The 14,399-nt window shown below is 42.9% G+C and overlaps 1 protein-coding gene across 10 annotated transcripts in view; it reads right to left on the bottom strand.

Annotated features, from left to right (window-relative positions):
• Positions 1 to 1,618: 1,618 nt before the first annotated feature.
• szt2 (SZT2 subunit of KICSTOR complex) overlaps positions 1,619 to 14,399 on the bottom strand; it is a 105,511-nt gene continuing 92,730 nt past the window's right edge. For all 10 annotated transcript variants that reach the window (XM_036969010.2, XM_036969016.2, XM_036969013.2 and 7 more), the window contains 8 exons: positions 13,716 to 13,929; positions 13,237 to 13,423; positions 13,032 to 13,154; positions 11,998 to 12,334; positions 11,517 to 11,726; positions 6,619 to 6,729; positions 3,664 to 3,732; positions 1,619 to 3,512 (listed from right to left, as the gene is read on the bottom strand). In XM_036969010.2, the coding sequence (XP_036824905.2) occupies positions 3,369 to 3,512; positions 3,664 to 3,732; positions 6,619 to 6,729; positions 11,517 to 11,726; positions 11,998 to 12,334; positions 13,032 to 13,154; positions 13,237 to 13,423; positions 13,716 to 13,929 (1,395 nt within the window). In that variant the 3' untranslated portion in view covers positions 1,619 to 3,368. The remainder of the gene's footprint in view (positions 3,513 to 3,663; positions 3,733 to 6,618; positions 6,730 to 11,516; positions 11,727 to 11,997; positions 12,335 to 13,031; positions 13,155 to 13,236; positions 13,424 to 13,715; positions 13,930 to 14,399) is intronic.

Raw genomic sequence — 14,399 nt, 5'->3', positions numbered from 1 at the left:
GATGTTCTGTTTGTTATCCATGGAATTAGTCCACCAGCAGGATGGAGCTAGCAAGCCATGTTTTTTTTTAACATACAAAGCTGTTTATTTTAGTCTATTCAAACATACGCCATTTCAAAGGAAACAAGCACTCAACATCAGGTGTGGCCAATTAGTAGGAGCGGCCAACACACCTGAACACACTTAACAGGATAGAGGATAGAGTTTTGTGGAGGCTGAGAACATAAAACATTCTTTGAATGTTATTAAGGGTTTCTTTGTCCCCATCCATCCTCTTTCTCCCAAACCCGGAAACCATGCCTCCCACCCTGCCTTGCCTTGCCTTTTTTAAGGGAAGGTATTTTAAGGGAGTATGCAAACACAAATATTCATTTCCCCTAGCCGAGTTCTGCTAGGAGCAAACCGAACCCATGTTTTCGGATGCCTTTAGACAGGTCGCAAACATGAATATAATTCCTCTCGGTTTGAGTCACATTGTTGCAAAGTACGTGAAAAGTAAAAAAATATACAACAAAATAGCTAGCTCTCTTTTTCTCTGTCCTCCGGCTACACCATGGTGCTACTCTAGAGGGTACTGTAGAGCATTACTAAACAGTGTGTTTTAATCAGATATTTGGTGACGTGAATATATTTAGTATAGTTTTATCTAAAAAGGGTAACTTTTTTAATGTTTCACTATTCTAATATTTTGCTTTGGAGACTTGTGGGCGGAGTGCTGATGACGTCGCCCACTGTATGCTCTTTCGGTAGCCTGATTGCGTCCAGACTGAGGAAAAATATGTAAACATTGTGTCCCTGACCACCTCTTTTCAATGCGATATTTGTATTCAGATAGCAGAAGTCGCATGTAAGTGTCAAGTGTAGACGTGGCCCCAGACAGTGCAGAAGAGCTGAAATTCCCATACATGTACCTCTTCAGTCTACTGGAGTAGCTGGGTTACCAGGGATAAATTGGCTATGAATACAAACTACTAGGTGAGAACTGAGCTGCATTCCAAATGACAAACTATTCCTCATATAGTGCATTACTTTTAGCCAGAGGCCTCACATTTAATGGGTTTAATGGTGAACTAATAGATGTCTTAACTAAAGTACCTTTAATTGCACTGGACTACAGTTCAACTCACTTATGACATTGTGGATTTAAACGGTTTCCTCACTTCAATCATCATATTTACAATGTTGAGTGTAGTAGTAAGGCTATGATAATGTTAGTGTGTATACTGTATAAAGTAAAACTGTCAACTTTGAATCAAGGTTCTACAAATGAAGTTCTGGGTTGGGTGAAAGATTACTGGAAGAGCAGCTACAAGTGATGGACCAAGAGACCGGAATATTATACTTGGTAGAATAGGCAAAATCATGAACTAACAATGTGAAATGTGGGTTTGACGTATGCATGCTGACATGGTTGCCAGGTGTACAGTGTTTCCTCCGACACATTGGTGTGGCTGGCTTCCGGGTTGAGCGGTCATTGTCGCAAGAAGCAGTGCGGCTCCTACAGTATGTCCACCCAACACTCGCTCTTCACTCCACTCTCAGTCCCTAACAGTGCACAACGCACACATGTATACAGTAGGACCATACTTACTTCTGTCAAGTTACTGTTAAAACACACTTGAATATACCATAAGGTTTATTGTAGCATATCATACAAATCCATCTGTATATACATAATGTACATGTACAAGGTTCAGATTATAGTACAGTTTCAGAATGCATATACTGTTGCTATAGCTGGCCTCACTGTTAACATCATCTTGAATTATTCAAAATCCAGTGTTCTTACCTTCGAAACATCTGTAAAGACACAATTCACCTTACTCGGAAATCCATTATTATTAACATTCCAATTTCATTCATTCCTTTTTAATAAGGAACTTTAAACAATATTGAAACATTTGGTTTCCTTCCATTGAAACGTGTACAAACGTTAAGGCCATCTTGAAGTCATAAGGTATTGCAATGACATCTCTGAACTGATGTGTGGGTGTGTGGTGTGTGTGTGATATTACAATGTTGTACACAAGCTGGCTCCTACAGTATGTCCACCCAACACTCCATATCTTTGTAAACAGAGACCAGCTATACCCTCAAGCCTGTCCGAATGTAGCTAGTTAGCAGTCCAATTGCATTTCCCAGAAATTCCACTTGCACGATTGATGCAATAACAATAAAACTGCTCTGCTAGCATTGTTAAGAAATAAAACAAAAACTAAGGCACTTCTAGGATGAAAATATGGCAGTAGGGCAAATTGGGTAGCAGGTTTGACAGGTAGGATACAATGGGAAGAGGGAAAAAAAAATCTATTACCCAATATTTCAGACTGAAATGGCAGCAATCTTTCACCTCTGCAGAAGACTCAAGACTGTGCATTCACTGGATTGTGTGCAGTGGCGATCTTGAGCATCTCGTCCTGTACCTTCGCAAGGCACAGTATCCGAGAGAAATAACTTCATATATTCGTGTTCATAGGATTTGAACACCTACAATGATAAATGGGTTACGAGTTGGAGAATAGAATCTAATTTCCCAACACTTGGTTGCACAATAGTGACTTGTTTACAGTCCAATTCAGTTGGTTGGGGAGTGAGATCCACTTCAGGTTAACTGCACATGTATTGTAGATGATCTCTCATTAGAAGTAGAAGCTGAATGGGAACATGACTGAGATTACATACAGAAGTTCGGCTTTAGATCAAACTAGACAAAGTCTCACCCCCCTTTCATTCTACCCTACCACCACTGACCTCCAAGTCAATGAGGAATGGGCCCAGAAAGTTGGCATTGAAATGGGGGCAAATTGCATAACTTCCCTGCTTTGATCTGGTGCACTGTTCAGTGCAAAAAGCTAAACCTTCTTCAATCGGATTCTGTCATTGTGAGGTAGTGTTCACCTGAGCCTCAAAGCAAAGCGTTTATAAAATGACTTCTGTCTGTGAGGCCCAATGTCCACTGCAGAGGGCATTTCAACACCCACAACTGGCAGAAAAGAGTTCAGCCAAAGCCGGTCTCTGGTTCAACTTACATTTTGTGTTGAGAGGAAAGTAAAAATGTATTTTCAGTCACTATAGGGCACATACACTGTCTGATAAAGAAGAACCTTTGTGTGCAATTGTGTGTATAGTTCCTCCGAATATATTTCCCCCCAGTGGTAGAATTAGTAAACGACTGATTATTTGTACAGGAAGCTTTGACCTGCAAACTATCTCTCTGATTCGCTGGTTCAGCACATTTCAATGATAACATCCTTTATTGGTGTCCCACAAGCCAAGGCGGCCTATAAAGGAAGCCGCCTGTCTGGAACTACACCTCCCAGCAGCTCCGTTTCTCTGAGGCACGCCTGGTCCTGATTGGCCCTCCAGCCCTAGAGCAAACCGGTCCAAAGGTTGTAGCAGGCTGTGTTGATCACAGACTCCAGATGATGGTACATGGACACCAGCTGGGGTGGGGGGCTGCTGCTAGGCTGCGGTTGGGATGGCAACGGCTCCCTAAACACAACCTTGAGGCTCTGGTGGGAGGCAACAAAGATAAATTGAATATGTCATCTCATGTTATAGCTTATAAGGAATTCATACACAGTATTGGAGAAGCTATATAATAATATAAATGGGATTTTAAGAGTGAGAGCATATCAAGGGGCAGGCATCCCAATTACTCACCGTTTTTCCTGCCTTAGTGTCAAGGAAAACCAGAACAAAGCAGTCAGTGAATTTCTGGTTTAGGACAGCCTGAAAGAGAAAATAAGAGAATTGCAGGGCAACTGTTTATTTCAAGCTATAATGACTTACTTAAAATTCCACCCCCTCCCCACAATATAACTTGGAACAAAAATAGGTGACTGCCTACAGTTAATAGATGGATGGGATCTTGTGTTTGCGCTGTTTAAGTCTTTTTCCCTCTGGAACAAAAAAGTTATTGTGTGTGTCGTTTGCTAGGGAGGGAGGGAGAGGTGGAGTTTATGTCACCAACTACAGTACTAGGGCAGAACATCTCCAGAAGAAGAAAAAAAGTCAGGGGGATGTTCTTTTGATCTCAACTCTCTCAATTACCATATTAAGTAGAGAGGAACCTCTTGACACAGAAGAGGAGATGAAATTTCCCCACAAGACTCCCATAATCCCCCTTGAGAGCCACGCTTCACATTTTTACACAATGTCAAAACCCTTCTTCCAAACTGCAGAGGTCTCACAATTTTACATGTTTGAACAGACCATTTTTTTCTTCTTTCTCCCTTCTTCACACTCAATAGTTATTTTTCTCCCCTGTTACCTATGAGCCTGAGAGAAACAGCTGAGTTTCATTTAGAAAAGTTCAAGGTGACTTGAGGCAGTTCCTTATAACGGATTAGTCCAGTAGAACTGAACAAAAATATAAAACGCTAAAATGTCAACAATTTTACTGAGTTACAGTTCATATAAGGATATCAGTCCATTGAAATAAATTCATTAGGCCCTAATCTTTGGATTTCACATGACTGTGAATACAGATATGCATCTGTTGGTCACAAATACCCCCCAAAATAAAAAGGTAGGGGCCTGGATCAGAAAACCGGTCAGTTTCTGGTGTGACCACCATTTCCCTCATGTAGCGCGACACATCTCCTTCACATAGAGTTGATCAGGCTGTTGATTTTGGCCAGTGGAATGTTGTCCCACTCCTCTTCGATGGATGTGCGAAGTTGCTGGAAATTGGCGGGAACTGGAACACGCTGTTGTACACCTCAATCCAGAGCATCACAAACATGCTCAATGTCTGGTGAGTATGCAGGCCATGGAAGAACTGGGACATTTTCAGATTCCAGGAATTGTGTACAGATCCTTGCGACATGGAGCCGTGCAGTATTATGCTGAAACATGAGGTGATGGAAGCAGATGAAAGGCACAGCCATGGGCCTCAGGATCTTGCCATCAATAAAATGCAATTGAGTTGGTTGTTCGTAGCTTATGCCTGCCCATACCATAACCCCATCATGAGGCATTCTGTTCACAACATTGACATCAGCAAACCACTCGCCCACACGACGCCATACATGCTGTCTGCCATCGGTACAGTTGAAACCGGGATTCATCAGTGAAGAGCACACTTCTCCAGCATGACAGTGGCCATCGAAGGTGAGCATTTGCCCACTGAAGTCGGTTACAACGCCGAACTGCAGTCAGGTCAAGACCCCAGTGAGGATGACAAGCACGCAGATGAGCTTCCCTAAGACGGGTTCTGGCAGGATGTGCAGAAATTCTTCATTGTGCAAACCCACAGTTTTATCAGCTGTCCGGGTGGCTGGTCTCAGACGATACCGCAGGTGAAGAATCCAAATGTGGGCTGGCGTGGTTACACGTGGTTGGACGTACTGCCAAATTCTATAAAACGACATTGGAGGCAGCTTATGGTAGAGAAATTAACATTAAATTATCTGGGAAACAGCTCTGGTGGACATTCCTGCAGTCAGCATGCCAAATGCACTCTCCCTTTAAAACTTGAGACATCTGTGGCATTGTGTTGTGTGACAAAACTGCCCATTTTAGAGTGGCCTTTTATTGTCCCCAGCACAAGTTGCACCTGTGTAATGATCATGCTGTTTAATCAGCTTTTTGATATGCCACACCTGTCAGGTGGATGGATTATCTTGGCAAAGGAGAAACAGGGATGTAAGCAAATGTGCCCACAAATTTTAAGAGAAGTAAGCTTTTTGTGCGTATGGAACATTTCTGGGATCTTTTATTTCAGCTTATGAAACATGGGACCAACACTTTACATGCTGTGATTATATTTTTGTTCAGTTTAAAAAGTTGACCTTCAAAATCCATTGAAATCAAATAGGGGACAGAGGGAGGGAATTAATGATTGAATATTACACATATAGATTGATATAGTATTTGTCTTGAATGCATTTAATAAACAGTGGAGTCCAATGACTGAGCTATGGGAACTTTGATAGAGGCACCCGGTGGTTTTGATGTTGTTGCATGCAGTGTCACGATACAGTTTGGCTTGAGGCGGATGGAATCATTCGAATGTGGAGTAGAGAACAGGGGATGATTCATTTGCTTAGTGGGGTGCTTTCCCCTGTTAATCTGCATTATATTCTGGGTCACATTGAATCAGCTGGAGGTGCAGTAGCTGATGGTGCTGTAGTCCAGTGGTTCCCAAACTTTTGGGTGCGGAGAGGTAGGGGGAGATGAACAAATGCAATTGTTTTTGTTCTTTTTGAAAGTCAGGCTTTCAACTTACTCTTGAAAGTTGTAATAGTTGAATGCACAAGGTGCAATTTTGAAATTGGGTATTGCTTCAGTAGGTTTCCTCTTGTCATGTCAGTCATTGCGGAACTTAGAGAGCTATTTATATATTGTCAGAAATAAGGGGAGGCACCTCATAATATACTGGGATGGGATGTGTTCAGTGGGGAGAAAAGTTCTGATACTTTTTCCATTGCAGATTATGCTACGTGTGCTCTACTGAACATGACCCTGATTTAGTGGGGGTTGAGCTCTGAAGGCCACACTCTGGAACCTACTTTGACAAACCATTTGAATTCTACTGCGATTGTGGAGTGGCAGTTTTGACATGTTCTTGTAGTGTTTATATTTTATACGTTATATTAGTTGTTCTGTTCTTACCAGATACTGAATGCCACTGTCATCAAAGTGTCGGCAGCTCTGAGGGAATCGAGTCAGCAGCACTTTGATCAGACTCTGGTACCAGCTGGGACTCATGGTTAGGAAACAGTCCTGGAACCGAGAGAGAGGACACAAAGTAAAAAAAAAAAAGAAGTGTTATTGTTCAACATTTCGACCCGAAAGTATTCATCAGGCTTCTGAACTACAGACAAAGAAATGGCTTGGCATGTTACCACCCACATACAAAACCGCTTCAGCAACATAAGAACTATTGCTAAAACTGGAGGAACAAATAGCCTACACACACGGACAAAAGGTGCATTAGGAATTAAGATAAAAAGTTAAGATCTTTCAAAGTCTTCTAGATATTACCTTCCAAATTAAAAATGCAGAAATAGTACACATCCAATTACTAAGCTGGCTTTGAATCTAAAATGTATAAAACATTTCTTGGCTGAGAATCTGTGATTCCCTGGCATACATTATGAATAGCAGCAATTGATGCAGGCAGAGAAGAGGATCGGGAGGGAAGGCGAAGCGGGGGGGGGGGGGGGGGGGGAGCTGTAGGCAGCTTTTCAACGGCGACCCCTGCAATGCTGTAGAGCCTACTCAGTTCTCAACGTGCATACTTTACTACACACTCTTAATCTGTTCTCTCAGCTCGCTGGCAGTGAAGTTTCCATTCCACTTATTTTTTCTTTATCACACAGCCATATAAATAGTACGTTTGGGTTTTTAAATTAGGACTTCCCTGTTGATAATTGCTGAGATCCCCGTGGGAAAGACAGAGCGGGTATTATCTTGGAAGAGGGCAGCTCTTTACTGTAGCTATACCTCCACACTAAATTGAAGTGTAGATCTTTTACTACATAATGATATAATAATGTTTTTTATTTTTTTATTTAAAGGCTGCTCTCCACTGTCCCAAATGGCACCCCATTGCCTATATACTAGGAAATAGGGTTTGGGAAGAATCCCATGCTAACATCCTAGTCAGAATGAATACCTTCTGCACGTTGGGCTTCTGAGCATCGAGAAGCTTCAACCTCATGATGGATTTGATAATAGTTTTAGTTCATCTTTAACGAGACATCATTTAAATGAAATTTTATTTGTTACTAAAAAAGAGTATCATCAGACACATTCTATGTGTAGTTCAATTTGGTTTAAAATCTATTTTGAAGCTGGGGCTCACATGTAGCCAGAGTAGACCTCTGGTAGCTGAGCGCTATCCCCTAGTTGTGAGCAGCATGTAGAATTCTGACAGGGGGTATAAAACAAACACACAGGTTGCATCCCAAATGGTACCCTATTCCCTAAAACGGTGCACTACTGTTGACCAGAGCCCATAGTCCATTGTCAAAAGTAGGTAACTATATAAGGGAACAGGGATGTAACTACAGAATAGATCAAATATGACATTGGCACAGTGGAGTAGCTACATGTAATCACAATGCCAATATCTGCGTTCAGCGCATTTATACGTTCTCCAACTGCGCATGACGATACGACGACAGAACTATCCTCATGTTGCAGTCACTGTAAAGCTTGTGTGGTTAATATATGGAGGATACGGCCTGGTCTTGGCTCCATTCTCCACCTGCCTCCCCGTCTCATCTCTGATGGGATGAGCTGCTGCGGTGCACTGTGGGAAGGCTCAAAGACTCGAAGGAACTGTCAGTCACAAAGTGAGGAAGCCCAGTAGCCCACAACCACTGGATCAGGAAAAGTATGGGGGCTTTTAGAGGGAGCCTGTGATTATCAGGACTCCTTTCTCCATGAATGTGTTTCTCTCCTGTTTCGACACGCACAAGAAACATGTGTACACACACACACACACACACACCTCTTTCTGTGATTATCACTATTCATCCAAGGATGCTGTGGAGTCGTTCCTTGTCATTTCAGCAAGCCATGACACCCACCATCTCAGATTGTTCTGAAATTCTTTCTGTAGTTAGAAACAGCTAAGATTGGCATTTCTGCAATTTAAAAAAACCCATTTTATTTCACCTCAGCGACATTAAACGAATTGATTGCACTCAAATTGGCCACTTTTATTTCTAGGATCCAGATAATATCCAATAAATATAGTACCCAACATCCAATTTGAACCAACATTTTTCCTACCAATGAGTAAGACATGAGGAATCCCCCCCAAAAATGTCAAAAAGCCCCCCACACCCCGTGCCAATCCCACCCCAACAACCAGTATAAATTCTTTATGTTTGACAATGTAGTATGAAGCTGCGGCAAGGAGCATTGCTTCTCCATACTATGTAATGTATTCCCTGTGAATCTGGTGATGTGTTTTTCCTCTTTTCAGAGAAAATAGTAATTGAAGTCGCCTGCATTATTTACCTTAAAGTCGTGCGAAAGTACTAGGACGCTTCTGTTCCTATTATACCGCCACACTCATCCATTGTGCTGGTCTCTTGTCTTTATTAAATAGGTGACAACATTTCCTTTACAACTTTGGGTAGAAAACCAATTAGGGCTGTCCCAGACTAAAAAAAAAATCTTGGTCGACAGAGAGTCATCCTGTTCTTTCGACCAATCGATTGGCCCATTTATAGGCAGACACACCCCTATGTGTTTGAATACAATAAACTACATATGCAGTGAGCTTGTCTGATGCTTTAACCATACTGTTTGATGACATAATTAAGACACAAAAATGACTCAAGAAAGAGTCCGATGGTCACGCTATGTTAAAAAAAAAAAATGACAGCGAGTTCCTGTGTGACTGGCGCACGCCGTCTCGCTCTCCTCCCTACAGCAGCGGAAAGGCACCACAGCACAGCATGTGTTTATTGCGCTGTCCGTGCTGAAGCGTCAACATTATTTCAGCCATTTGGTTTCTTACTTGTTTCTGACTGAAGAATTATGTTACCGAAAACCCAAATTTGTTTAGGAAAAACGTTCCCTATTCCCTCAACCCTTGCTCTCTTTACATAAAACATATAAGCATGGCACGCATGTAACCAATAGGGCCTGACCTATAGCCTATCATAATCACATCAATAAATGGGTTATAACAAACTCCAAACACAGTAACACATGACAGCACAATGGATGTGGAAAAATAAACTCGAAACGGGTGAATGTTTACTGGTTGCTCAGAAGGGAAAGGGGAAGTCAGATCTGTGGAAGACATTGAGTTAGTTGTGGAAACTACTGGAGATCAAGAAAAAAGGAGGGTATAGGAGCAAGCGATGCGTGAGTATTGTGTGCCAAACAGTTGATTACAATATTTATTTTTTCAAACCCTTTGGAACAGTGTAAACACTAAATAAATAAGTGTACCAGGGAGGCTGTAAAGCCTTTATTACAGCAGACTAAAAACAGTTGCATGCATTTGTGAATTGCGGTTTATTTATTGTTTAGGCAAATTTTTCAAAGCTCCCTTTGTTATTTCATTTTAAAACTAAAATGCTTGATTGAATTTCAAAGCATGAATGTCTCGTGTTCTGTGTGATGGCATGAATGAATGAATGATAGATTGATACAGTAGCCTATATATGGAAATTTAGGCCTAAGTAAGTTATGGTATTAACCTCTCTGCGCACGGAACCTGGTAGCGGGATGAAATTCGACAACATACGGTGATCGCTACATAAAAAGTAATATGAAACAAACATTCATGAAAATACAAGTGTCTCACATGTTTCGAAAGCCTAGAATCTTGCTAATCCAACTGCGTTGTCAGATTTAAAAAAGGATTTACTGCGAAAGAATACGATGCGATTATCTGAGGATAGAGCCCCATAAAAAACAACTATTTCAACCAGCACAGGCGTAACAAAATCACAAACTGCAATAAAATAAATTGTTTACCTTTGACGATCTTCCTCTGTTTGCAATCCCAATGCTCATTGTTACACAATGAATGGTCTATTGTTTGATAAAATACATTTTGTGAACAGCTTGTGTTGTGAATTCCGTCTCATTCCATTTTCGACGACACACTCGAGGTAAATACACACACAAAACGTGACTTTTCCAGTCATATACAAAGAGCACTAATGATATCGACATTACTTATTATTATAATGATAATTGTAATAACAATAAGAAGGAGATCAAAAAAAGATTATAGCGTTTTGCTATTGTAATGGTATTGGGTTGCATGGGTTTAATGGTACAATTCCACTAATCACAATTAAAAAAAGTTTTTGCAGAAGATAATCTGTTCTCAGTAACTAAATGTATCCATCTAACAAGCACAAGAGGCGAACAGGAAACTCTACAACACTGACACAATGCACGCTTATCTAACTCAAGGAGGTACATAGCCAAATCAAAATCACCACTGGAACGCAATAGCCTAATATGGACATGACGTGATACTGGAAATTAGGCTATTGAAAACAATACATATGTACAGCTGACTGGAACCATCCAATCGCTCTGAACGGCTGCACAATCCAATCAGTGACCGGATGTGTTTTAATGATGGGTGTAGATGGCTCTATAATAATTATGCCTCTTGCTGTATGTGTACAGTAGGGTGCTGATGGGCGTTTGAGATGTTTCCTAAACAGGAAGAGCAGCAAACAGATGCTGTCAAATCAACACAGCAGCTACTGCTAAAGCAATAAGCGAATAGAGGCGATACAAACAGGACCTGAGAAAGATACGTTTCATCATACATCAGTGCACATCTGAGTGAGTCAGTGAGGAAGGAGGGTCTGTGTGTAAACGGGAGAGCAAGGTCAGGGTCAATCATTGAAAAGTAAATGAAGAAAATTGAGTATTGGAATTTCAGCTTATTTCCTAAATTGACTGACTAGAAATGGAATGGGCCCCGACCCGGCAGGAAAGACATCAATATGAAGTATGGCGGTGAGGTGAGCTGGTGTGGTCTGTAGTGGAGTGAGGTACAGTGCGTTCTTTACCAGCTGTGGGTCGATCTCCTCGACAGATCGACTCTGCACGGCGTTGAGGAGCTCCTCCAATTCGCTGAAGGACAGTTTGCTCAGCTTGAGCTTGTCCATGGCCAGGTGATGGTGTTCACCATGGAACAGCCTCCTCCACAGATTATCCCTGCGACAGTGGCCCATGGCCTGCTCCACGCTCGCCTGGATCTGCCTCCGTGCACAGCCCACCTGGATGGATTTATTTGACTCATTTAAAATACATTCCCTATAATCTCATGTACATGCCACATTGGCAATAACTACGACGTAAATATATCGGTACACTGATTTCTTCAGTTATACTAACATAGTAACCTATTCCTTTTTTTAAAAACAGAAATGAACCTAGTATGAAATAGTAACCTACAGTTTCTTCATCCATGCGAGTACAATGTTACGCATATTAAATAGTTCAAGATTAAAAACACAATTAAGTTCTAGCAGTCCTGGAGAACCCTACCTCCTGATTGAGTAGAGGGAACAGAGGAGAGGGGTAGAGGAGTCCCTGGGCCCCAGACCCAGACCTCCGGCGGCCAGTCAGGGGGTAAAACTCGTTCCCATCGCTGGGGGTAGAGATGGCGGTGTCTGGGGCTGAGGTTGCAGGTGGGGTCTCCTCCCAGAGGTCCGGTTCAGGGTCCCGTGCCCCGCCCAGTTCTGTCCCTCTCTCAGGGGGAACCTTTCCTCCCAGGTCGCGGGCCTCTCGGTGTATCTGGGGAAGCTTTTTGAAGCGCCGCATGTCAGCAGTCAGCCGGGGGAACAGCTCTCGCTGACTGGTCATGATCACGTAGTAACGCAGCCTGAACCATTAAACACACACAGATTGAAAAGACAGACAAGTCACTGTCAATGCAGTGCAATGAACCTCTTACATACACAGAGATATTGGTACAATACACTGCTTCATGTTGTATAACCTACTGTACAGAATACTAACCTACTGTTTTCAATAGCAACCTACTGTACGAAATTGTAACCTACAAAATTGTAGCCTTTCCCCAATTTTCAAAAGAAACCATTTCCCCACAGCATTTCAGAGGATTGAAGAAGGGGAAATGGGATACCTAGTCAGTTGCGCAACTGAATGTTATTCAACCAACACGTCTTCCTCATTTAACCCATACCCTCTGAACCAGAGAGGTGCGCGTGGCTGCCTTAAATCGACAACCACGTCATCGGCTCCCATGTTGGGGGTTAACTGCCTTGCTCAAGGACAAAAGAGAGCAACATGGTTTTCACCACATGTATACCCTGGTCTAACCCGTCTGACAAGGAGTAATTACTTCCCCCATCCATTGTGTGATATTTATACAACGGGTGGGTCTAATCACGGATGCTGATTGGTTAAAACCGCATTCCAGCCGGTGTCTATTCCACAAGTTAGCACTGGCTAAATCTACGACGTTAAAATGCCCGTTCACTCTGTTCCATCTGACTGCGCAATCCACTGTCTCATCAGCTCAGCCAGGCAATTTATAAACTAGATCTACACTGGACCTCAGCAGATGTCTCTCTCCCTCCGACTGCTCCTCAAATGGAGCGGCATTGTGACACACCAGCAGGGACACGTCAAAATCGTCATGGTGACGCAGGCCTTCCAGGTCCTTGTAAGAGCCCGAGCTGGAGGAGAAGAATAGGTCATGAATAATGTATCTTTTAAAGTCGCAGAGGTGTGTGTGTGTGTGTGTGTCCATAAACCTACCTGTTCCAAAGCGCCACCAGAGCGTACTCATGCAGGTCGGAGCTGGGTGGCGCTCCCTTCTTGCCTTCGCTGGTCATTGCAACCTTGGACATGCGAAGGGGCTTCATGCCATAGGTGCCAGCGTGGTCAGTGATGTAGTTATACAGCTGGTGGGCTGTGATCATCCCCGTAGAGATAGAGAAACTCCCTGACAGACAGACCGGTAGAGAGCATGAGCTCACTGACAGGACATAGGCCTAGATTCAACCCAACACGGATTAGTAACCTGCGCACAGCGACATACTTTCAAAGGCAATTTCCCAGATGTTCACGGAGACCATGCTCACTGTTTAGGCTCAAGCAGAGATCACATGTGAGAGTGAAATCGCAAAGCACAGGTGGTTTATGTTAACCATGTCTTAACCATGTTCCTACTGCTGGGACTCATCTTCGCAGCAGCATCCGGGTCTACTTGTTTAGGTGGGCTGGCTCAGACTCACCCTGGAAGACGTGATTGCGTCCGAATTTGGGGATGTCAGGGTGATGAGCAATGAAGTCCTCCAGGAAGCCGGTCAGCTGGTATCCCTGCCGCAGGGTCATGTGACAGCCCACCAGGTACTGGTGCACCACCCGCAGGTGGAAGTCATAGCTGAACGAGTGCACGTGCATCAGGTCACGCACCTTATCACACTCCTCTGTGAACAGCATGGAGAGCTGGAGATGAGAGAGAGGGGGGGCGACACAGTGTAGACACTCACTACCGAGTTCATTAAGGGTTGCGGGGATGGGATTGAATGGGATACACCACACAAACACACAGACAGTCAAACGCACACACACGCACGCACGCACACAATGGAACCTAGCAATCACCTAGTCCAGAGGAAGAAGATCCCCATGACCTACCCTACCCAGCATCCTCCGCATCCTCAGATCATGACCGTAAAACCCCTTTTTTCAAGTCGATACATTCACAAAATCATCTGAATTCTCCTGGATTAAAATCGAGCCAGCATTGGCAGTATCATATGCACAATTCAATGTTTTATAATAGCGTTTCTAAAGTTAGGCCCAGCGCCTCTCTCGCTCTCTGCATTGCTATCTGTCTAGTGTCTAATAGTTATAGCAGCCCCATTAAACTGTTGTCTACAGCCATTGTCTGTCTGTGTTGTATCCATCCAATC

Source organism: Oncorhynchus mykiss, chromosome 4 (assembly GCF_057628025.1).
Source record: "Oncorhynchus mykiss isolate SJ-2025 chromosome 4, ASM5762802v1, whole genome shotgun sequence".
Taxonomy (NCBI): Eukaryota; Metazoa; Chordata; class Actinopteri; order Salmoniformes; family Salmonidae; genus Oncorhynchus; species Oncorhynchus mykiss.
Note: the sequence above shows the minus strand (reverse complement) of the source record. Positions and strands in the feature narration are given on the sequence as shown.